The sequence below is a fragment of the Andrena cerasifolii genome, chromosome 11 (assembly GCF_050908995.1).
Source record: "Andrena cerasifolii isolate SP2316 chromosome 11, iyAndCera1_principal, whole genome shotgun sequence".
Lineage (NCBI taxonomy): Eukaryota > Metazoa > Arthropoda > Insecta > Hymenoptera > Andrenidae > Andrena > Andrena cerasifolii.
The window spans coordinates 6,145,180-6,168,057 of NC_135128.1; the positions used below are offsets into that span (position 1 = coordinate 6,145,180).

Consider the following 22,878-nt stretch of genomic DNA (forward strand, 5'->3'; position numbering starts at 1 on the left):
CACTTACGATTGGCGAGAGAGCGAGCAATCAGGTACGCCGAAGTGGACGCTTGGGCTGTGAGAGGAGGAACAGAAAGCGGCTGGACCAATCGGATCGTTGAAAATTTTCAAAATGCAAGCCGACAATACGGCGATAATATATTTACAATGCCTTCGATATACCTTTCGATGCATATAAATGCGACTTACAGGTCCCGGAGAAAGTTATTTTTAAATTTTCTCCTTTACGGTAAGTTATCTCCATCCAAGACGAGCATTTATTGAGAACGAAAGCTAACGCTTCGTCCATCAACGTTTGTTAAATGATTTCCATATCGTTCAACTAAATATCATTGCAAACGGTAGGATAGATTGGCTAACAAGCCCTGGTGAATTTTATTAGTGATACTGTGCATGTAGCTTATTCAGGAATGGCATAACGAAACAGGCGAGAGGTTACGCCATCTTCATTGGAAAAAATTGACCGCGTGGTTTGGATTTTAGCCACAGTTACGACGAAAACTGAAATGTGACGTTTCAGTACTAATCTGATATGATCACTACTCTTGTTTTCCTCGTAAGGCAGAGGAGGAGTGTGCTTTCATTGATAACTGGCTCCTATACGTCCATTCAATCCAATAACATACCCATAGTATGAGGTGTAAAACACATTGTACATACACATGCCGGCACTTTTTCCAACGTACATTCCAACCACTCGCTCGCTGTGCATACTTTTGAAAGTTCAAGCAAACATTCTCTAAAGTCCCAAAATTCTTCGCACGACCCCTAAAGACGTTTGATGAACTCCGTACCGGTTTCATCCGGAAACATTATGCAACGTTCGCGAACGACTGGTCCGGTACGGTTGCGAATTTTCCCGTGTCCAATATGGGCCTGACAAAAGTCCAAACCGCGTGCACGATGCACGCACGTAAAATACAATTTTCAGAACATCATGCGCGCTAGCGTAGCGCATGGAAAAATTGGGTCGATGTGTGAAAGATGGCGGCTACTGCGTGGTGTGTGTGAGAAAAGAGATTCGCGTGCTCTGGATTTTGCCAACAACATGACAAAATATGGGCAAGCCTGTTTACACGTGCAGAGCGCTATCGTACGCGGAAGGTTCGTAATATGATTCTAATCATCCAGATTCTATGTTCGGTGTCCGCGTGAGGAACGTTTGTTTACGGGGAAAAAAGTTTTGTATAATATAAGTTGAACGTGGAGTGTTGCAAGGGGAGCAAGAGAGCCCGTAACGGACGAGACTGGAGATAAAGCGTTGCCGGACTTCGGCCCGGTGAGAAGATCAGTAGAGATGCTGAAGCAATTGCAGATGGGGATCAGAGCTTTCCTCTTGATGGCCTCCCGTGTGTGGGCCTGTATCTGCTTTCTCCTCAAGAAGCAGGTTAGAGCCGTAAGTAGGTGCTTCGCGCCTCTATCCGCTATCTTCCTTCTGTTTAGGACCTTTTACAAACGTAACATCAGTTCAGCCTCGCGTCTACAGACCCGTCAAATGTGTCGGCTCGTCTTCTTTCACTTTTAGAACATTTCTCGTGGTCGTGTTGTTGACAGTACAGCGCGACGATTACCGTCCCCCTGATGTATTCAAAATTCAAATACTCAGCTTTATCGTTTAAAGCTCCAATCTTTGGTGCTATTATTTCCTTCTTCTTAGCTTGATATATTTAAACGTTTTTGTTACTCCTGATTGTTATCCCTCGCTGTTAGATGCACACATTAGATCCTTCTATGATATACGCATTGTGTGCACAAATGTTTTTGGAAAGTGTGATCTAAGCAAGAACATCTGTTTCCTATGCGCATCATTCCATTGTCTGTGTATCTTCATTATGGATATCCCGTTTGTTGACTTTCATATGATACAAGAATTTAATTAGGCATTGATTGCTTTATGCGGCTAATTAATTCCTTTCAGATATCACAAATGCAACCTGTTAAATACGAGATCTTCCCATTATCTCCATTGTCAAGGCACAGACTTAGTAAGTACTGTTAGGCTTTAATATCTGTTACGCGATGTATTATCATAAAATGTATCGTTGTTTGTATGTAACCAAAGTACTTTGCAGGTATAGTTAAAAGGAAAGTATTAGTATTGGATTTAGATGAAACATTAATTCATTCTCATCACGATGGAGTCGCAAGGCCAACGTTTAGGCCCGGTACACCTCCAGATTTTGTTCTTAAGGTGACAATAGACAGACATCCAGTCAGATTTTTTGTTCATAAAAGACCACATGTAGATTTCTTTTTAGACATTGTTAGTCAATGGTAAGTTTGATTATCGGAGAGTACTTTATCTATTATTATATTGTTCAACTTGCGATTATCGATATCACTCTTCTTTCCAGGTATGAATTAGTGGTATTCACTGCTTCCATGGAAATCTATGGAGCAGCTGTTGCGGATAAGTTAGATAACAACAGAGGTATTCTAAGACGCAGATATTATAGACAACACTGTACACCAGAAATGGGTTCCTATACTAAAGATTTGTCTACAGTGTGTCGAGATCTAGCATCAGTGTTTATACTTGATAATAGCCCTGGAGCCTACAGGTCTTATCCAAGTAAGTGTACATGGTTGTTACTTCTTTCAGTGCAACAATATTATTTTTATATTGCCATTATGATGTAGTTGTCTGATGATTTTTTTTTTCATTTTTGGATATCTATTAAAAAGAATCGTGAATTGTAAAATTGTTTACTTTTTATTCTGCGTATATGATACAATAATAAGCGTTTGTGAAACATCGGAAATCTGCAAGTCATTCTTGGAAAGGTGAAACAGAAACCCATATACGTGAATGTGATATGCACATTATATAATATAATATTTATGATTCCAGTGCTATTGTTGTGTCATGTACTACATATCACGATCTGTAGTCAGAACTTGCTTACATGTGCACAACTATGAGTAGTGGAATGATCCAATTCCAATCTGAATTAAAAACACTGGATGAATGTTTCACAACTATGTTCACATAGTTCTTAATCCAGTTCATGAGAAAATATTATTTTCATAAACAGTATCATGCCTTTCCCATTCTGATGTTCATGTGTTTCATGGAAAGACACAAGCATATATCACACCTTGTTTTACGGCCCGCATCTACGTTCGCCTATGCGACCGCTATTACTCGATTATTCGATAGTTACGATTCGAATTCCCCCGAAATATTCAGTCTTTGTCACGAGATTTGCCTCTGATGTCGACCTCCACCATACATGTGATTTCAATGCGTTTATTACCATTATTGTTATTATTTTAAGCGGCACTGTATTAATAATAGAGAATAACGACATCCTTTATTCATATAATTTTCTTTCAAGTCGTTTATTAGCTCTTAGAGTGAAATTTTTTCGATAGTTTGGCTGGCTAAACAAACAATGAAATCCAAAGTCCAGATAAATCTGATTGAAAATCGTATCTATTTGCAGCTATCAGCGTTGATGTTCTGTAAGCAAGCACTGAATAACAGGCCTATGGATAAATGTAAAATACGATCAGTTGCCAATGCTCCTCCACTTGAATAAGCACTGGACACTACGCCGAATTGGCAGTAAAATAATTTCGACTGTTTTAGTAGATTCTTAAAATAATCCCTGTCTATCAGGTACTAGTTCGAAGATTAGATTTTACGTTTTATATTCAGAGCTTTTTATCCGTAGCATCCAAGGCAATCTTGGCTTAGTAATCTCAATGTACTTTATTATGCACACGTAAGCGGAAAATGTAGAGGCAGATTTTCTTGGATGTTATATTGAACGACTACTATTTCGTGGAATTTATTTTTCTCGATTATACGTTAGTTCGTTTTTTTTTCTGTTGGTACAGATAACGCAATACCAATTAAATCATGGTTTAGCGACGCGGGAGATACTGCTCTATTGAGCTTACTTCCAGTTTTGGATGCACTTCGTTTCACACAGGATGTGCGATCCGTTCTTTCGAGGAATTTACATTTACACCATACTTGGTAGCATAGTCCGGATTGATCGACACCCTAGATTTATTAGAGATTGAGCTGCGAAACAGTTTAGAGTGTTTAACCTAGGATTATTATTGTTACTGATAATAGACATTAGGATGCTGCCTGAATGATGAAACGATGATCCCTTTACCCTGTCCTCATTTTCTACGCTCGTTAAAAACGGAATCATAGCGAGTAAGTTTAAAAAAAGGGAGTGGGACCTTCAACAGAACTATTTATGTCAGCACAAAACATTCTGGAATATTTTCGTTATGTTCATGTGTGCGCAATAATATATATAAATATATATACATATGTACATACACTCAACACACACACACCCTTTCTCTCTTTCTCTCACACACACATACACACACACATACACACACATATATATATGTCTATTATCACGTTTTCTTAAAAAGATGAATTTGCCAAAGATCGAGATTTTGAGGTAATGTAGTCTCGTGTATTTCACGCTAAATAATTTTGTTCTAAGTGAAAATATTATACCGAACGTTTTAAGTACTTTTGCCACACATGATGAAAAAAAGTGTTATATTTTTTGAACGAATTATTTCTGTTATATGTAATATTATTAAATCTAAGGTATAGTGTAAAAAAAATACTAAGTCATACTTTGAATGGACTTTGCTGTGACTCACTGTATCAGTGAGGCAGCTATCCTGATTATCTAATAATAAAAAGAAGTATTAAGTAACTATGAAGAGGCGATATTTGATTTCATCAGATTTTCGAAAGCATTAGAATTATTTAAGATGCGATGTACGATGTTAAGGTATCGAAAAAAGAATGGACGAATAAAGTAACAGTGAAATAATGTAATTACACATGTAACTGTATACTTTGTTCGCTTGTTTAATCATCCCCAAAAACTATTATTGAATATGATATACGGTTTGTACATAATACCATGCGGAATGTGTTTGATTGGAGACTGATTGACTAGCGCGAATGAACAGTGTGATTAAGCCATTAAAACGTGAATGTTCAATAATATTTATATATGCATATATACATGTACGTATATACATATATATAAATGTTAGTTATACTTAATCATAAAGCTGTCATTGAAAATAGAAAAACATACCCATGTGCACAAGATTACCGTAGAAAATAATAATTTGTTCTCAAATAAATTACGTGTAATTGAGAACATTTGTTTATTTGTCGATATGTATCGAACGAGTTGCTCACACGAATTTATACTACTACTTGTAATTCATCCCAAAGTATGTATGATTAGCCATGGGTAATAGGTATAGGATAAAGCAGGATTACACCACACTCAGTAAATTCGTTTTCTGTACATAATCAGCCTGTATGTACATGTATGTATGTATGTATGTATGTCCCTTTGTTGTTGCATACATACAATTATATGTATATGTCCAAGAAATACTAATTTTTTAATTTCAAATACACAGTGCAAAATACCATCTGTTGTATAAAATATGGTCAGTGGCTTAATGTGGTTCTTTGTATTGCGACTGTCACGTTAAATTTAAGTACGAATTAAAATGTACATATTTAGTTTGTAAAGATAGTACTTATTTTTGGTTTATAAACCTTTCCTAACGAACGATCAACTATTTACATTAGACGGACCATTCTTGATTATTAACGAAACAATACGAGGGGCCTTCAAAAGCAAGGATAGAACATCGACGCTAATTTTTCTAGGGTTTTATAAAAAGAAGAAAGATTGAGTAATAACCACCATTTAGAAGAATTATTATTATTAAAAGAACGATGTATTACATATATCCCTTTGTTTCATAAGCAGCCTTAAACACCCTTTGTAAAAAATAATAAAGATTCTAATTCGATATTACAGCACAGTTTTTGGAATAGTTGTCCATTGAAAATCAATCGGGTAAACCGAACGTCAGATGAGTAATACGCTAGCCAACTATAAAAACATCGATTTTTCGATATATATAACACATGATCAGAGTCGTCTAGCTCCCATATGTTTAGAAATACATCACGGAACTTCCTCTGTATCGAAGACTGTTATGATGGAAGTGAAACGTTTATAAAGTATTTTAATGTTACTCCTTGGGTGGATCCTCGCGAATCATTTCCAGAGAGCTATCTGAATTATTAGTACTACTTCCACTTCCAGCATCATCTTCACGTTCAATCGGTTTTTCTGCACCTGTACCCGCAGCATCTAATTGCCATGACGGTATAGATGCTGGCGCACTCGGGAATTGTTTTCTGTTTAAAATTTAAAGTTCGGTAAATAATGATGCAAGTGTTTTGTAAATTACTTGAAGCCTTATGTATAAATTTTATACTATCACTCTATCTTCTTCTTTAATGTCCAGATTATCAAGCAACACAAAAGCATTCGGCGTAGAATCTAGAATTCTATGTTTTTTACACATTTTTTGGAACCAATCAAAGTTCAACTCGTGTATTATATACCTAGTTATTTTTTTGCAAAGATCTTTACTTTTGTACTTTTAGACGAATGTATATTAAGGTATGTGTGTGTCAGCATAAGGAATGATGATAAATTCTTGTAAAAAATTGTATCTCATGAATGTATAAACTTCGAGAATGGAATAGGAAGGATGTGTAAACAAAGTAATTAACTTGTATAGCAATAAATGTTATCCAAACTATCAAATATGCGTTACACCCTAATGCCCTTATGACTAGTGATCATAATAAAATGCAGTTATGCGTATTATACCTTGATAAAAGCAAGGATTTGAGACTAGCTAAATCTTGTTTCAGTTCTTGTACCAACTGAGGTATCACTGGATCGATAGATTGGTTTTGAGTCAGCTTTTGCACATCGTCTTCAACCTTCGAAATAGATTGTTTTACTTCTTTCATAGAATTCTGAATTGTCTTGTCCAGTTCGCAAACTGAATCACTTATGTTTCTTTTGTCTTTCTTTCTCTCGCCAAATAAGAATGGCTCGATAAATTTCTGCAATACAATGAAGAATGCTTTAGTCATTGCATTGTATGACTAGAACATAATGCTTGTACATGGTAATACCTTGTAGAACCAATAAACACAGTATATCGTGGCTCCAATCAGGGCAGTGGTATTAAAGAATTCTCTGATCTTATGGAAAAGAGTTATTTGGTAGGTATGTGCTCGATAATATGGATAAACTTGACCAGGTGGAATAGAAACCACGGTATAGTCACTTGAATTACGTATAACATTCTGATCAACTGTTATATCAACAGAAGCTAATTTAAAAGCAGTCTTAATTTCCTCGTCCGTTAAACCCTTTTTCCTAAGAAACTCCTGTTTACGCCCCACAGGACTAGTTGCTACCTTAGGATTCTGTAAAAATTCCACTGCTGTTTTTACCTTAAAGAAGAAATTTTTGTTAATCCTTTAGCAACTCATTGATTACATAACTGTCCAATGTACAATTTCATTCTTATCGATACAATCGAAATTTCTCAATGCATAAACGGTACTGTCAAGAAACTTTCCGAGTACATGGATAACCTAAGGGTGATAAAAACTTACTAAACTTTCCCTTAAAGGAAGGTTATTGTTATTCTTATCTTGGTCAGTCATCATCGTAATTACAAACTGTCGCACTTTAATTAGAAACTCATAACTACGCGGTGCTCGATATTTGAACGTGCAAATCGCATTTTATAATACTGGATACACAAAGCATCCGAAACTATATTATAACGCGCAGGCGTTGATACAAACGCCTGATCAACTACTAAATATCTTCTAGGTCCGGGACAACTTTTTAAACACCAAAATCAGCCAAGTGGACTTTGTATTTTGTATAATCAGAATGCGTCACACATGCAAAATTAAAATAAAGAGAAAGGCATAATTTCCAAGCGCATCAAAATCATGGTATCGTGATATTAGATACCAAAGCCTTTTTCACGAGTCCACAGCAAATGCCTTCATTGCAGATAAGAAATCATTCTGAGAAATCCGAGAAGGGGTCCTACCGTTAAACCGATCCATAAACAAGATTATTCATTTCGTTATGTTTTTATTAAATATTGATTATGCGGATAAACGCACAACTACCGGTTTTGAAATCAACACAACAACCCCGTGTGCCCTATAAATGTATAATAAAGATATTTGCGATCGAAACAATTAATGGTTCTATTTAAACTTTGGAACAAGAAATTGATCTATATTTTGGGAAGCAATCCTCACTTTCGTGATAACGTGTAACGATAAGCGTCTCTGAGACACGTAGTACAGAAAAGTGGGTGTTGCTTTCGTCATTTGATAGTTTGCACTGGTACCAGTAAGTTGGTACTGTTACTGCAAGTTTCGGTGGCCGATACAAATTAGTATCGCTTATTTTTTATTATCTGCAATAAGAGTCATGCGTAAGTGATCTTTTATGACTATGGAAATTCATATTTGCGAATCCTGCTGTCTTCGAATCGTTCGGGAACCCTTCGTAATTAGAATATCTGCGGTATAGGCAGTTCCATTTCCGATCAATAATACTAACCATTTGCAAGACATATCAGAGAATCTTAAATGTCATTTAACAAAAGGGGCGTTATCTTTTCCGCATATATTTCTATTTCATTACCACGACGAGCACGAGAATAGCATATTCTATATGCCTCTCAGATGAATTCTTTCTTTTAATCTATTCAAAGATAATCTTTAAAAGAATTTCAGTTAGTCTTCATATCTAATCACTTGCATTCATTAAGCTTTGGGTCAGTGCTACGTTCGAATAAGTTGCATTTAATTTTACATTTTGTTGGAGAGCCTAATTGCCTACCAAGTTTGTACTCCAACCAATTTAAGTATTCCGATTAACGATTAATGTTTGCATATAGGTTGGCTGTAGTTGAAACAGTAAAGAGTACCCTCTGTCAAGATGATAGGGGGTTTATTCGTATACAATCATAAAGGAGAAGTACTCATCTCCAGAGTATACAGAGATGACATTGGACGGAATGCAGTCGATGCATTCCGCGTCAATGTTATCCATGCCAGGCAACAAGTACGCTCGCCTGTTACCAATATTGCGAGAACATCCTTTTTCCACATAAAGCGAGCCAATATCTGGCTGGCCGCTGTTACCAAGCAAAATGTTAACGCAGCAATGGTATTTGAGTTTCTGTTAAAAATCATTGACGTTATGCAGTCGTACTTTGGTAAGATTTCAGAGGAGAACATTAAGAACAACTTTGTATTAATTTATGAACTCCTGGACGGTTAGTATAATAATATTTTTCGTGTGTCTGTGTAATCAATATATTTAAATTACACGTACCAAAAATGAATAAAAAACGTTTTTGCACAGAAATTCTGGACTTTGGGTATCCCCAGAATTGTGACACCGGAGTATTGAAGACATTCATCACTCAGCAAGGAGTGAAATCAGCCACGAAAGAAGAGCAGGCTCAAATAACTTCCCAAGTAACCGGTCAGATCGGATGGAGACGAGAGGGCATCAAGTACAGACGCAATGAATTATTCCTGGATGTCCTTGAATCCGTGAATCTCTTAATGAGCCCTCAAGGCCAGGTGCTTAGCGCGCACGTCGCTGGGAAGGTAGTTACTCGACAATAATCGGTAGAAATGCTGACTGACCCGAGGATTTAATTGCAATCTGTGTTTTCACCGCGATAGGTCGTGATGAAATCTTATTTGTCTGGAATGCCGGAATGCAAGTTTGGAATCAATGATAAAATTGTTATGGAAGCTAAAGGCATGAAGGGTGGAGGTAGCCTGGGAGGCGCGGGAGATGACCCTACAGGAGCCAGATCTGGTAAACCAGTCGTTGTTATAGACGACTGCCAATTCCATCAGTGTGTGAAACTGAGTAAATTTGAAACTGAACATGCCATTAGTTTCATACCACCCGATGGTGAATTCGAGTTGATGAGGTACAAATATTCGCCGAGGAGATATCGCGAATTCAACTATATTCGAGTTGTCCGATATTCTAATATGCCTTGCCAATTTTTCAGATATCGTACAACTAAGGATATATCGTTGCCATTCCGTGTTATTCCGTTGGTACGCGAAGTGGGTCGTACGAAGATGGAAGTGAAAGCAGTTCTAAAATCGAATTTCAAGCCATCCCTGTTGGGGCAGAAGATCGAAGTAAGGGTGCCAACCCCTTTGAATACGGCTGGAGTCCAGCTGATCTGCTTGAAAGGGAAAGCAAAGTACAAGGCGTCCGAAAACGCGATTGTATGGAAAATCAAGCGCATGCCCGGTATGAAAGAAACTCAATTATCAGCGGAGATCGATTTGCTTGAAACTGATACGAAGAAAAAGTGGACGCGCCCCCCGATATCTATGACTTTCGAAGTCCCGTTCGCGCCATCCGGATTTAAAGTACGCTACTTGAAAGTATTCGAATCGAAATTGAACTATTCTGACCACGACGTTGTAAAATGGGTCAGGTACATAGGTCGAAGCGGTCTATACGAAACACGGTGTTAATAATGTCTCATCACGTAAATTGTAAATGAGTAATCTCAATGCATAAATACGACTGTTCTTTTTTAAATTATTTACTTTGCGGCGCATATTCCAAGCAGTTCTCTGAAATACTCAGATTCACTGGGGAGTGAGTAAGAAAACCAAAATACTGGAGATACCAAGAGGAAAAGATCTTTTTGTGCCAATGTTTTTTGTAATATGATTTTTCATATAATGCATTATATTTTTATTGTAGCCTGTGTATGGTGTATGTAAGATTTTATTTAATCCGAATTTTAGTAAAAATATTCTATTAATTCGTCGATTTACTTTTTAATCTTGCTTGTACGCGTCTAGTGCGGCCTTATATTTAATAATTGTACATTGCGTTGCCAGCACTGTTCATCATTTTGTTACAAAATGAACAAGATTTCGCGACCTCTCTGGTATCGATATAACGAGAGAATTCTAAGAATACATTGCTGAACTGGATAATTGTAATAATGCGCTCAAAGAACATTAGGCTATTGAAAACGTTTGTTGTCATCTATGAGAATGAATATAGAGAATATCTTGATTCATTGTAAGGAAAGAATTGTCTCTCTATGTTAAAATTCATATGCATAATAAAGTATATATGTAATTTAAATTCTCCATCTTTTTTTCAATAACGTCAAACATCGGACGATTGATTTCTATATTGTCACGAATTTATGTCGCCGAGAGGCGGGAAAGGGATTTCAAATTATTATAGTGAAAAAGCACAAGATGGCTGAGTGAGAAAGAGAGAGAGAGAGAGGTTCGTAACGGCCATTCACCGTTGTCGGAAACTTGAAAATTCGAATTTTGCCTATACGTTATCTTTCTGAAAATAAACTATCAAAATAGTCACATTTTGGGCCAAAGGGCATCGCAAGCACGAAATTGGTACATCGGATGCGAAATATACAGTAATTGTGAAGAAAATTTGAAATCAATCGTAAAATGTTACGGGTCGGCTTGCCGGCGTACCCTCGACAAACTGTCGTTTAACTTTCATTCGACATTTCCGAAGTAATTTGCAATAATTTGATACACTCACCAACCGTTGATGGTCCCTGCGTCGATGGAGTGTAGAATTCTGACTTGTCTTGAAATATTACCGCATTTTTCTGTAAAACTATTCACTGAACGACGCACACTTGATTTCGCGGCACAGGATTAATGCACGGACCGCGAACAGGACAAGACTACCCAAGATGGTCTACGTTCGATCATTGGTCGATATCGATCAAGCTTGAAACTAATCGATCGTGTTATTACCAAAGTTTTATTCTCTAACTGATTTGCTGCAATTTAAATTCTAAATAAAGATAATAATTCTGATAATAATCACGCAGATATAAACGACTGCACTAAATTGTTATTTTAAACAAAACGTCCAGAATTAGGTGAAAATTCGTAAACCGGAAGTGAAGATTAATGCAATTAATTTGAATATACACTTGATTATCTATAAACATCGGTTCACTTTAAATTCGTTTCGAAAGTGAAGAATCAGTATGAATTGATGGTAAAATAGCGCTCGAGGTCTACTGTTTGAACGATACCACCATATTAATTCGACGTTCGAAAATAAGTGGAACATAGCGTTGCTGCGAAGACTGACGATTAATAACTGAGAGATCTAATGCATTTAATTGAATAGATTAATTAAGCTGTCGCGGGAATAGGATTTTAAAGGTCGAAACGGCCACGGAGTAGGAAATTTTAATTGGAGACGGAGTTTCTCATCTACATATTAGCCGCCTGTCTTATTCGGTGGCAGTGTGTGATAACTTCTGCTGTTGCGCATGCGGCCTACGGCCATACCCGTGCACGTACCTGTCATGGATTCCAAGGATCGACCGCGAGTGCAGGCACGCGTGATCGTACGGTTTTATTCGTGAAAATCAACGATTACATTGAGGGATTCGCGGAGGAGAGTGATGCAGGACCACGAGCCGGTGGTAAAGTGGTGATATTTACGTCGAGCCAAGTGTTGCCGCCTTGTAAACAACCGTTTCAAGATGAACCATCTCGGCACGGGTTACCAGCCTTCTGTCATTCGGAGCACAGATATCGTGAGTATTCGCATATAACGAGCCTTATCGTTCCACAAGAATTAATATTCGCGAGCACGCGATCAGAGATACGATCCACGGTTCCCGTGACACGGTTTCACGACCATTATTCGTGCTGTCCCCGCGACAGACTGTCGCTGGCGGAGAAAACTTTTCCTCTCTAGGCACGACAGTTTTCCTCGCCGATTTGCTTTTCGCCACGGTGACTATTGGCTGGCCCCGTCCCGCCCGGAATCCTCGCAGCGTCTACATTGTTTATGTTTAGCGAACGGTCGCTCGCGAAATCGTGTACGGCCACGTCCTCGAGGTCTCGTGGCGATTCTCTCACCGAGCAGTTTTATGGGTACCGCTATTTTTAGTGCGTACCGTAAATCCGTGGCTCTCGCGTGAACCAAGGTATCGAGAATTTTGCAGCTCTCGTTATTTACCCGGCACGTGCACGTCGTCGGGGAAAAAGGTGTCGCCAGTGCCCGTGGCCTGGTCGGAAAATGAAAGCGTCCCGCGATCGCGGCCACGGTGCACTCGCGTATTCGTGTCAGGCTCTCTAAGAAAACGTCTCCGAAGAGCGCGGCCCACATGTCCTCTGTTTGCCCCGCGTTGCTTTCGATTCGACGGCATGAAAGAACACCGATACACGCAGCGTAATTGCGGCTTTTGGCGGGAAGCGCCGATAATAATCCACCCTCGCGAGGGATGTGGCAGCGTGCTACGTGATTCATTTAAACGGCCACCATTGCGTCTGGGCGAGCTCATCGTAATCAGCTGTTATCAAGAACGGCTGGCTGTATGCGTTTCCTGCCACTTGTGGTTCCACGGCTGTGTTGGTTCTCTGTCGTAACCGATGCAACCCACCTTTACGGCTTCCTCGCGCTGCATCGAATCGTCGCTGTTAAAATCGCCCGCCCTCCGATGCTTACCCCCCCCCCGGTTCCTCTTTCACCCTGCCGCGGTTGTTTTATCATTCATCTTATCTCGCGCTCGTATCGGAAACGATAATCGATATTCGGCGGTGGCGCGGCTGAAATTTTTAACTTCCAGCCCGGGGGCTTTCGAACGACGGAAAAGCCGCCGAAGGGGTTGCTGATTTCCCGATGGGAAGGGTAAGAAGCTGGTCAAATCGGGGCGGAACTTAGAAGCCAAGTCGTAATCTTCTGTTTAAGGAAACCTTGCGTCGCGATTTAAGGAACGGGCTGGATATTCTGCAGAGAAAACGAAAGCGACACGTGTACTTGACTTATTCCGTTTTATAACGGATGGGTAGATCATTAGAAATACATAGACTGCCAAGCTGGCTTTTATTTCATTGACGAGGCAACGGTCAAACACAATTGATTAAGACAGAGCTCAGCTTAGAATTGACCTGGGGCCGAGAGTGGTGTCATCTGGTTATCAGTTGGTATCATCTAGTTCGAATTGAACTGAGAATTGGAATCCGAATAGGGTAGAAACTGTCTCCGGTCCAGAATTGCAGAAGTAGGGTAAATCCGGGAGACGCGGTCGGGCCGGAGAGTTGGTCGAGTCGCTGTATTTCAGACCCTGTACGTAAAAACGCGTTAAAATGCAGACCAATTACTTCTTTAGAAGCCAAACAGTTGAACGAATAGCACCACTTCGCTTCCTTCTGTATTTTTCTGGATTTATAGGCTGCTAGCTTTACTACTCGGCTTCGCCCGAAATTTAGATTCTGATTTTATAAAAAGAATTTTTTTATTTTTTTTGGTGAAAATGATCACATTCGTATAATGAGCTGAGGCACTTTTCGTGATCCCAGGGTTTATCGTTCGAAAGTTTTTAGGCGACAGACAAACACACAAACGTATAGAAGCTTTCTGCTTTATATATTAAGATAAAAGGTAAATCGAGGTTACATTTAGCTTATTTTATCACACAACGGTGTACCGAATCGTATTTAAAATATACTTCGAAGTTTATTTCCGTTTAATGTTTTGGGATAATGAGATAGTAGAGATATTGAGGGACAATGCAGCCAAAATATTTGGCCAAGAGTTAATACTCTTCCTCTCAAAACAAACGAGAAGTCGAGTTATGATTTTTTCATTCTTTTTTTTTATCATTATTTTATTATTATTTTTGTTTATTTATTTTATTCGTTCACTTTCGTATTAATTTGCCTTGCTAATTGCCGGTAGGTAGTTCACTGTTTCTTTGATGTGTTCTTTACTTGTTTAGCATAAACAAATTAAATATCAATGAATCTGTAGTTGTATTCACTCATAAATAATTTTGTTCTCTTCTTTGTTATTTCTCCATGAATAATTATGTGAGTGGTCTCTGTCAACGACGAGAACCAGTTTTCAACCCGATTTACAGTAAATATTGTCTTAAAGCAAATACCCACCAGTTCTTCTAAATCAGCATAAAATTCTGAACACATTAGGTTTGTTCTGATAAAATAAGTAATGCTCTGTATTAGTTTTAATAATCATTTTATATTAGGTCGACCGCGCCTCCCGGATTTACCCTGTGCAAGATTTCTTGGCGTAGGGAATAAAAGTACACCGCACAGACTTTCTTTGAACTTGTTGAGTTCACGCTCGACGCACAAGCAGCATAATATCTGGCGCTGCGCGAAACGCTCAGAAATTCTACACAATACCTGGATTACACGGCGTGGCTGCAACATACGCGGCCGTCGCACATCCACCGCATAAATTACGCCGAGCGTTGCTCGCGTAGCATTAAAAAGCAAATAAATATGATAGCCCATTATGTATGAGGCGGCTATCGAACGTGTATGGCGGTTATCTGCCGATAGAACGGCACGTGCAACGATAATAATAGAACTGTCGGTGCATTCACATACGGGGGATACCTGTTGTGTAGTACGTTAAAGACACAAAGTTTCACGCTCAGGCTCACTTCAATCATCGTCGGGATTAGACCCGGTTAGAATCGATAAATCCGATCGAGCCGCGGGGCGGGACAATACCAGCTCCACCTTTCAGGAATATCTCCACCTGCTTTATTAATAAATTTCTGCCACCCCCGGTCCATATTCCACAGTGTGCCTAATTGCTCGTACATCATACTGCCCTTTAAAAAGCGTGCACACTTACCAGCAGCGCTTCAGGCGTCAGCTTTTCAGGAATTCAAGAAACGTTAGCGACACCTCGCCTCGATCTATTCAGATTTAATGAATGAATTCCCGCAGCAGCGACAGTAACTAGTCGGACGGACGTATCAGGGGTTGGTGATCTCTGGGAGAAAATTGATTGCGAGAGAGAACAGCAACGCGTCGTGCGAGAAAGATAAAATAGTTCAAAGACCAGTGGAGATTAGCCTTTTTCGTGACGTTATTCGCGGCCCCGCTAAGCCACACGTCCCGCTACAGTTCTATCCTGAATTATCTTTATCGCTTGTCTACCAACGTGGTCGCCGGTATCGATCGGCGGACGCCTAAGTCTCCAATAACAATTTCTTTTTTTTTCTCGGTCAGGTACCTCTTCGCGCCGAGGTAGCCAAGTTAGCAGATGTTACGGGCTGACATCCGTGACTCGGTGCACGTACGTTGGATCAATGATAGGGAAGGTTCCGTTGCTAATCACGTGGCGCTGAAACAAAGATAATTAAGGGGGGCGAGGATTGATTTCGAGAAAGCTGCAGGGACCTCGTGACGGGAGTGACGCGTATTAATTGCAGAAGGCAGTGGTTGCAGGGCGTCGGGCGTAACGCGGAGCTCTACCTGCTCATTGTTTTCCATGCTCCCCATAGATAGGGGACGTAGGTAGCCCGCGCGAGTTTTCCAACTGGCAAATATCGATCAGACGTATTAATGCACTTTGGAAAGTTTCCTTCGAGCGTAAGACCCTATTATAGTAAGTCATCGTTAAGTCGTTTGACCCTTTTTGGATAACGCGAAGTTTTATTAGCCCGCTTTATGAACGTCTAGAGCCAGGAGGTTCCGCGAGTTCACGGAGCTCGGAACAAAAATGGAGGGTCGTATGGCGCGGAATAAACAAGCGGTAAAATTAGTTCTAATAGCGTCGAAGGTGCTCCGTGCAGCATCCACGAACATTAGTGTAACATTCCTGGCCGTTAGATGCGGGAGCGCGTGTATTCGTTATCGTTTCCTGCGTTACTGTGCAACGTAGGTACCGCGGCGCGCAGTATCCCGGCTCCTTTGCCAGCGGAAAAGGCTCTTTGGAATATCGTAGCGAATCTATAAAACCTACCGAGTGAACGCTCTCCAGCAGACGCCTTCCGATCGTTCCGATTTGCAATAACATTTATTTTACCGTAACGAAAGGCGCTCGCCGCGTGCCGAATATAGGTAGTCCTCGGTGTTTCACCCGCGACAATGATTTACGGGCAATATTAGCGAAGAATGCGCGGCGTTATCCGGCGCGTCGATGGAAATTCGCGAAGAATAGCGGTCCCCTGAAAAGGCCGATCTATTTTCGCCGTGGCTTTTAAACGGGGTCGAGGGAGGTCGTGGTCATTCAAGTTTTTCATCCGCCGTAATCGCGGCTCTTCCGCACGATCTTCAACCCCCTAATGCCGTCGCACGCACCGTCGCAATTTCGCAAATGGCCAATTAACGTTACTGCCCCGACGCATTCAATTTTCCAGCCAACTTCTTCGGCTGGCTGGAAGGAGATGCATGCAAGCAGCGGGAAATGAAATTATCGCGAGGAAAGGGGAGGCCAGCTTGCAGATCCGCGCTGCAGGCTTTCAAAGGTATTACATTCAAAGAGACACGTCCCTCGACGTAAGATCCTCAGATTTATGAGTTCTCCGAATGCATCGATCCGGGCATCTTAGTTTCCCAGAGAAGCGAGGCCTCGCGATAGGCAGATACAAACAAGGACACACGGAAGTATGAATTTTCTAAAATGGCTTTCTTAGTGCTGCGAGTCCTCCTGAAGTGGTTTCTTGTTCGGATCCGGGGTTACCATTTTATAGAGGGAAGGAAAGGGTTCGTCTGATATCGGTAAAGGTCGGGGTACGTACGCGCTGTGATTTCCATTAGAGGAAATGGACGGTAAGGCAGGGTGCAAGGGTGCTCGCGAAATTTTATTTACAACTTCTTGTAATGCACTTTATCCCTGTACAAGATTAGAGGTTGACGCGAGTATCTGAACCGGGCGATATATTTTCGTTACCGCGGCTTTTGCGCGCATGGTAGGATTTCAAATGTACTTGTTCCCGAGTCCAGCTATTTCTTTCACTTCTCCGGCCGCCCTGCGCTTCCTCTTCCGTTATTGAAAACCGTGTAACGCGACCGGAGGTATATTTCCAGCGATACGTTTCTACGCTGCGTCAAAATAAATGCTAAAGCCTTTTCAGTGCTGGCTCTAACCGTGTTATGAATGATCCACGCGGTCGTGTAATGGGGTAGGAAAAGTGGACGTACACCCTTGGAAACTATAAATATTCGTGCACCGTTCCGCTCGTTGCAGCTCGAATGAGAAAAGGAATCGACGTTGTTCTAGAATCTACATTTTTCCCAAGATCGAACCGCCACTTGTATATTCTCACGTATGTTCCAGCGTATCTACACACGTAGGGTAGACCGGGGGCGGTAGTAACAGGGGGGCGAATGTAACACGCTAAATATCTCGAAGCATATAATAGATATTAACGCCAATTTTGGATATATGATCAACAATGTCACTTGGAATACACACATCCATGTCCTAGGAGCATAGATACGCAATGGACATTGATAGTGAACAAAATAACTCTTCGATACTCTAAAGTAATTTTTTCTTACTGACTTAAAATTGTAATATAAACACTGCCTTTGCAAGTATGTGCTTTTTAGATTTTTTTAGTCTGTAATTGGACCTTTTTTAAAGTAGTACTGGTCGTGGCTTAGTACTTTTTTGCGTCTCGATAGTCAAAATTTATAATTGAAGTTCAAAAGCATGGTCGGGGGCGATTGTAACATCGGCAATCGGGGTCGGTTGTACCGCAATAGAACCGAAAAGTGAGAAAGAAGGATAATAGTATTGTCTTGTTTGCACGGAATCCGATAGCATATACTGCCCTCTTTAGTTAAAATGTCCTATCTAACATTTTGAAACAATCGAGAAAACTGAAGTTATATCATTTCCTTTGTATCGTCCTTATTTTCCTTCATTCAAATTAAAACATGTTGCCATTATTTCGTAACAGCCTAATATAATTTTGTGTAATAGGTGTACCAGTAGGTGATGTATTATTAACGTACCAATTAATTAATTGTTTTATATAGGATATTATAACCATTTGGAAGTGAGTTAGGTTAAATACATTATACTGTTTATAAATCTTTACGAAGCACGTAGAGTTTTCTAACTTTACTTAAAAGGTAAAAGACGTGTGGAACTTCAAATATTTCAACATATCTAAAAAAATGAAAAAATGCTAGATAGGACAGTTCAACTAAGGAGGGCAGTATAGCACAAACAAACCAAATGAAAAATAGGTGCAATGTACTGAATGTAAGGATCGAGCAGATGAAGAATGCAGCAGCCGAAACGTGCTTTATTTCTGCCGCAATTGCGATGCCACGTAATTGGTTATGGATTCTACTATTTTCATTTACTATTATAATTTAAATCAATAAATACTTTAATTTTGTAAAGTTAAATTTGCGCTACTATCGACTCCCTGCAGTGTTACAACCGCCCCTGACCCCGGGTCGGTTGTACCACTTTACACGCTTCTCATTTTTCATTAATAACTTGGATATTACTTGACATATAGCGAAACCGTTGTGACCTAATGATTGTCAAACAAGTAAGTAACATTTCCATATAAGAGTTCTCGTTGCAAATGTAACAGTTCCTGCGTAATCGTATTCCAAAGTTAAAGTGTTACTACCGCCCCCGGTCTACCCTATCCAAGGTTGAGATTTATTCGCCGGTGTAACTCGAAGCATTTCTGTACCTGGACAAACATATTTGTCCTCCCGCGTTGACTAGGCGCATCCCGAAAGAGTGAGGATTTACTGGCTCCCCCCTGAATATTTATTTACTGTCGTTCACAACGCACTCGCTCGCGCCGTAATGCCCGGGAAAACTCGATCAATTTCCCAACTGGTGTCCGCGTTAACGGCACAATTCCGACGGCCTGTACTTGTTGACAAGCTCGAGGACTCGGACGACTTCCCTTACTTTCTCGAGTAAGGGAAGTTTCCTTTGCGCTGCCTCGTCGCTTCCTATCTCAGCGAGTCGAGGTCGCTGGCGAACGGTTCACCTTGCTCTTGATAGTATGTATTACTCGCGGAAGTTATCGTCGACTTTGAAAAAGGGGATTGCCTTTTCACCAGACGCAGAGAATAATAATAATAAAAAAAAAAAACGGTCCCGCGCGAACTTGGTCCTCGCGTTTCCATCGATTCTGGCAGATATTTGTCCCGGTGTTTTTCTCGCAGGAAAATTCACGATAGAAGGGGCATGGTAAAGGAAATCGTATTCGCGGTAATAAAGCCAGGAAGTTGTTACCTTTTTCCGTAATAGCCCTTTTCGGTTGGGAAGCGTCGGGGATGGTCGCGAGATGTTGTGTGCATTTCTGCAGGATATTAATGTTGGGCAAACTGAAGCGCGTGGCAAGCGCAGGGGCATCGCGGCGAACTTAAAGCAAACAAGTTTGCAACAGCTAAAATGCTTCGCTCTTTCGCGCGGAACTTTGTCTGGAGATGATGCTTGTTTGGTAAAAGACCGCAAAAAACAGGCAACGTTTTTGCACCACTGACGCAGCCACCCTTCGCACGGCGCTGCAGCCTAATACACCTAAATTTAGTTGCACTTAACAAGCCGGAGCAACGCGTTCCCCGAAGTACGGATTTTACGACGCCAAATTTTAATTACGCTCCGTTTTACCGTGAGCTTCGATTATTACCGTAACACGAGCCGGCTTCGTGAATTCAGCCGGGGAGAAGCGGAAAAAGTTGAAAGGTCCCGGAACTTTTGAACGCGAGAGTTTTTCAATTTGAATTCAAGCGATTCGTCGCGGACGAAGGCTGCGCGATTTCTATAGCCGGTCGGGAAACTTCCGTCCCTGCTGCCGCCGAGGAGCAGATAAAAAAACGTATACACATATTCGATGCAAACAAGAATGAGGTCCTTTTCGAAAATGCATGTGTTACGAAGTCCTTTCCGAAAATTCAAGTCCACTGCTCGGCTGTTTGCGTTGTAGGTACGTTCACGTTGGAGGGAACTAGGTCGGCGTCTCTCGAAGGTAGAATAAACAAATAATGGAAGGAATATAAAGTCGAGCGTTGCATTGCGACCGAAAGCAAAGAAACGCACTTTGCCGGCGATTTCGGAGCGCGCGTGGGAGTTACCTTGTTTTCCATGCAGGGAGGTAAACCTCTGCTCCGATTTCTACCCCAGTAGCCCAGGAAACCCCGGACAGTCTGATTTTCGAGCCACCTGCAAAACAACCGCCATATTCGCCGCGTACATGGAGATCTGACGAAAATTATCCTGCTCAGTTCGTGGAGCGTGCTCTCTATTCACGGACGACTCGTCAGCTGTTATATCAACTGACACGCGACACGTGGAATTGATCGGCATTCCACGCACACCTACAAAATTCCTCCAGGTGTACGTAACGCCGCATTTGCGTGCGAAAGTATATCTTGTTTAGCTGAATCGTGTTGCGCAACCCGGCTAATTAGAGCTTCCGGGTGACTGCTTCGAAGCCCGTGTTCATTTAAGGTACACACGTCATCGAAATTTAACGCAAACACGGCGCTGTTGACTGGTTCGGAGATGGTCAAACGCGCCAGCTTTGGAAAAGGGGGGCTATTTCCATCCGCTCGTGGGGTCGGGAATTTTTCCAACCCCGCGGCACCGAGCGACACGGTTTGCCCGCCGTCTGGCGTGTCCTGATATAAAAACAGGATCGTTCCCGAGTTCGTGTGTTATTCAAAAGTTGTCGCGATGCCGCGCGGGGCGCTCGTAAAGCGGTTACAAGCTCGTCGCGGCAGCCTTTTTCCAAAATTCATGCCTCGAATTTGCCAATTCATGGGGAGAGGAGGGAACTGGGTCAGTGCGTCTCAAAGGGAGGGCGGCTGGCTCCAAGGTGAGTCGCAAAGTTAAAGCGAGTGAGAGAGATGTTAGGTGGGTGTAGCAGGTCGGAAGGGTGCGGAGGACGGTTGAATGATCGAGAAACCGTGGCGAAATTCCACATAGATTGTAGCCCTTTGTGCGCCACGTGCCTGTCGTGGGCGATTCAAGCGTCTTTTGTTGACAAAACACTGCAGCTTGATCGACCATTAAATTGGTTAATTCGCGGCCGAGCAAAGAGACGGATAAATGTGTCGGTGTCGCAGCTTTTACGTATGTCGTTACTTCCTCGGATGCATCGCGTAATTGCTATCTTTCACTTTTCCAATTGTCGTTAAAAAACAAGTGCGCGGATGATTCTCCTCGAGCAGTTTGAATTTCATTGCTTCTTGCTTTTAATTAAGAAGCGATGGTCCCGGAGCCCCGAGGCTCCCAAGGTGTCGCGGTAATGTTCCCGCGCGGACTCGTATTTTACGAGGGTTCAAATGCGCGCGGTTAAATTAGGTCTCTGCTTTGGAAGTGGAGGGCAAGAGGGTAACTGTCTCCAAGGTGAATCTGAAAGTTTGAAGTGTAGGCAAGATGAGGGGAGCGAGATAGAGAGAGAGAGGGATAGAGGCCGGAAGGCAGCGGAGAATGACGAAATTCCGAGTAGACAAGTCTCTTCTCTGGAGTACTTAGTCGTTATGGACTTTTCAGCGAGAAGGGAAATTTCGCAGGAAGCGTGACCTAGCCAGCGCGCCGTTTCATTCATAGTTTAATCCTCGAGGAAGTGATTAGACGCGAGCAATTAATTTTCATTCAAGTCACCGTTGCGTTTTGAGCCGGTGAGCCGACTTGACCGGCGAATGGAAGTCCCCGTCTAAATTTTCGGCACGCAAATCGACTTTCGCGAATGTAACTGCGCGCCGGAAATTAGGTTTGTTCTCCTCAAAGGAGGAGCGACTGTCCTCGAGGTGAAGTCGAAGTACACAAGGGGCGGCGAGGGCGTAGGGAGTGAAGGGGCGTGGAGAAATGACGAAATTCCAAGTAGATGGTGCTCCTTTGTGAATTATCGGCTTTTCCTCGATTCTCCAGGGAGAGACGACGCTGCGAGAGGAGAAGGTAGAGTAAGTTCAAAGCGATTTCGAAAGTCGTTAGAGATTCGCCGTGGAAACAATCGAAAGTGTGTTCAAGCTAATCGATACCATTAGGGAACATTTGCCTTAGGGCACCAGCGCGCGAAGCTCGCTATCGATCGGTGAATCTGCAAATGTAGGACTCCCAAACATGTTGTCGCAGCCGAGAAACAGCGTGCTGCTAAACAAATGAAATTACCGAGGACCAAACACAT

The 22,878-nt window shown here is 41.4% G+C and overlaps 4 protein-coding genes across 12 annotated transcripts in view; 3 read left to right on the forward strand and 1 right to left on the reverse strand.

Moving 5' to 3' along the window:
• Positions 1-149: 149 nt before the first annotated feature.
• Positions 150-6,641, forward strand: Dd (CTD nuclear envelope phosphatase 1-like protein dullard). Of its 5 annotated transcripts, XR_013086747.1 has the most exons (6): positions 150-1,104; positions 1,919-1,985; positions 2,063-2,274; positions 2,355-2,572; positions 3,447-3,622; positions 3,844-3,976. XR_013086747.1 is itself a non-coding variant. In XM_076823225.1 (5 exons), the coding sequence occupies exons 1-5, from the start codon at positions 1,298-1,300 to the stop codon at positions 3,987-3,989; spliced, it is 732 nt and encodes a 243-aa protein (XP_076679340.1). In that variant the 5' UTR covers positions 150-1,297; the 3' UTR covers positions 3,990-6,641. The 5 variants fall into 5 exon arrangements, 4 of the variants coding, with proteins under 4 accessions (XP_076679340.1, XP_076679341.1, XP_076679339.1 ...); XM_076823225.1 differs by lacking the exon at positions 3,447-3,622 and having other exon boundaries at positions 150-1,396; positions 2,073-2,274; positions 3,844-6,641; XM_076823226.1 differs by lacking the exon at positions 3,447-3,622 and having other exon boundaries at positions 150-1,387; positions 2,073-2,274; positions 3,844-6,641.
• Pex14 (peroxisomal biogenesis factor 14) lies at positions 5,717-7,902 on the reverse strand. Its single transcript, XM_076823229.1, has 4 exons — positions 7,511-7,902; positions 7,022-7,345; positions 6,708-6,949; positions 5,717-6,226 (listed from the first exon to the last, which is right to left on the reverse strand). The coding sequence occupies exons 1-4, from the start codon at positions 7,562-7,564 to the stop codon at positions 6,058-6,060; spliced, it is 789 nt and encodes a 262-aa protein (XP_076679344.1). The 5' UTR covers positions 7,565-7,902; the 3' UTR covers positions 5,717-6,057.
• A 298-nt stretch (positions 7,903-8,200) lies between these two features.
• Positions 8,201-11,075, forward strand: Ap-2mu (adaptor protein complex 2, mu subunit). Of its 2 annotated transcripts, none has more exons than XM_076823222.1 (5): positions 8,201-8,358; positions 8,827-9,207; positions 9,297-9,547; positions 9,626-9,882; positions 9,967-11,075. In XM_076823222.1, exons 2-5 carry the CDS (start codon positions 8,868-8,870, stop codon positions 10,445-10,447), a joined length of 1,329 nt encoding a protein of 442 aa, XP_076679337.1. In that variant the 5' UTR covers positions 8,201-8,358; positions 8,827-8,867; the 3' UTR covers positions 10,448-11,075. The 2 variants fall into 2 exon arrangements, with proteins under 2 accessions (XP_076679337.1, XP_076679338.1); XM_076823223.1 differs by lacking the exon at positions 8,201-8,358 and adding an exon at positions 8,685-8,703.
• A 1,167-nt stretch (positions 11,076-12,242) lies between these two features.
• Camta (Calmodulin-binding transcription activator) overlaps positions 12,243-22,878 on the forward strand; it is a 43,375-nt gene continuing 32,739 nt past the window's right edge. For all 4 annotated transcript variants that reach the window (XM_076823134.1, XM_076823132.1, XM_076823133.1 and 1 more), the window contains exon 1: positions 12,243-12,528. The gene's annotated coding sequence lies outside the window, so the exon portion shown is untranslated. The remainder of the gene's footprint in view (positions 12,529-22,878) is intronic.

Excerpts from the sequence above, each read along its gene's own strand:
- Dd (XM_076823224.1), top strand. The coding sequence starts at position 938 with ATGCGCGCTAGCGTAGCGCATGGAAAAATTGGGTCGATGTGTGAAAGA. Across the intron at positions 1,105-1,918 it reads AGCGCTATCGTACGCGGAAG|ATATCACAAATGCAACCTGT; the intron begins GTTCGTAATATG and ends AATTCCTTTCAG. Across the intron at positions 2,573-3,843 it reads AGCCTACAGGTCTTATCCAA|ATAACGCAATACCAATTAAA; the intron begins GTAAGTGTACAT and ends CTGTTGGTACAG.
- Pex14 (XM_076823229.1), bottom strand. The coding sequence starts at position 7,564 with ATGATGACTGACCAAGATAAGAATAACAATAACCTTCCTTTAAGGGAA. Across the intron at positions 7,346-7,510 it reads TTCCTTTAAGGGAAAGTTTA|GTAAAAACAGCAGTGGAATT; the intron begins GTAAGTTTTTAT and ends TTCTTCTTTAAG. Across the intron at positions 6,227-6,707 it reads AAATCCTTGCTTTTATCAAG|AAAACAATTCCCGAGTGCGC; the intron begins GTATAATACGCA and ends AATTTTAAACAG.
- Ap-2mu (XM_076823222.1), top strand. The coding sequence starts at position 8,868 with ATGATAGGGGGTTTATTCGTATACAATCATAAAGGAGAAGTACTCATC. Across the intron at positions 9,208-9,296 it reads AATTTATGAACTCCTGGACG|AAATTCTGGACTTTGGGTAT; the intron begins GTTAGTATAATA and ends GTTTTTGCACAG. Across the intron at positions 9,548-9,625 it reads GCGCGCACGTCGCTGGGAAG|GTCGTGATGAAATCTTATTT; the intron begins GTAGTTACTCGA and ends TCACCGCGATAG.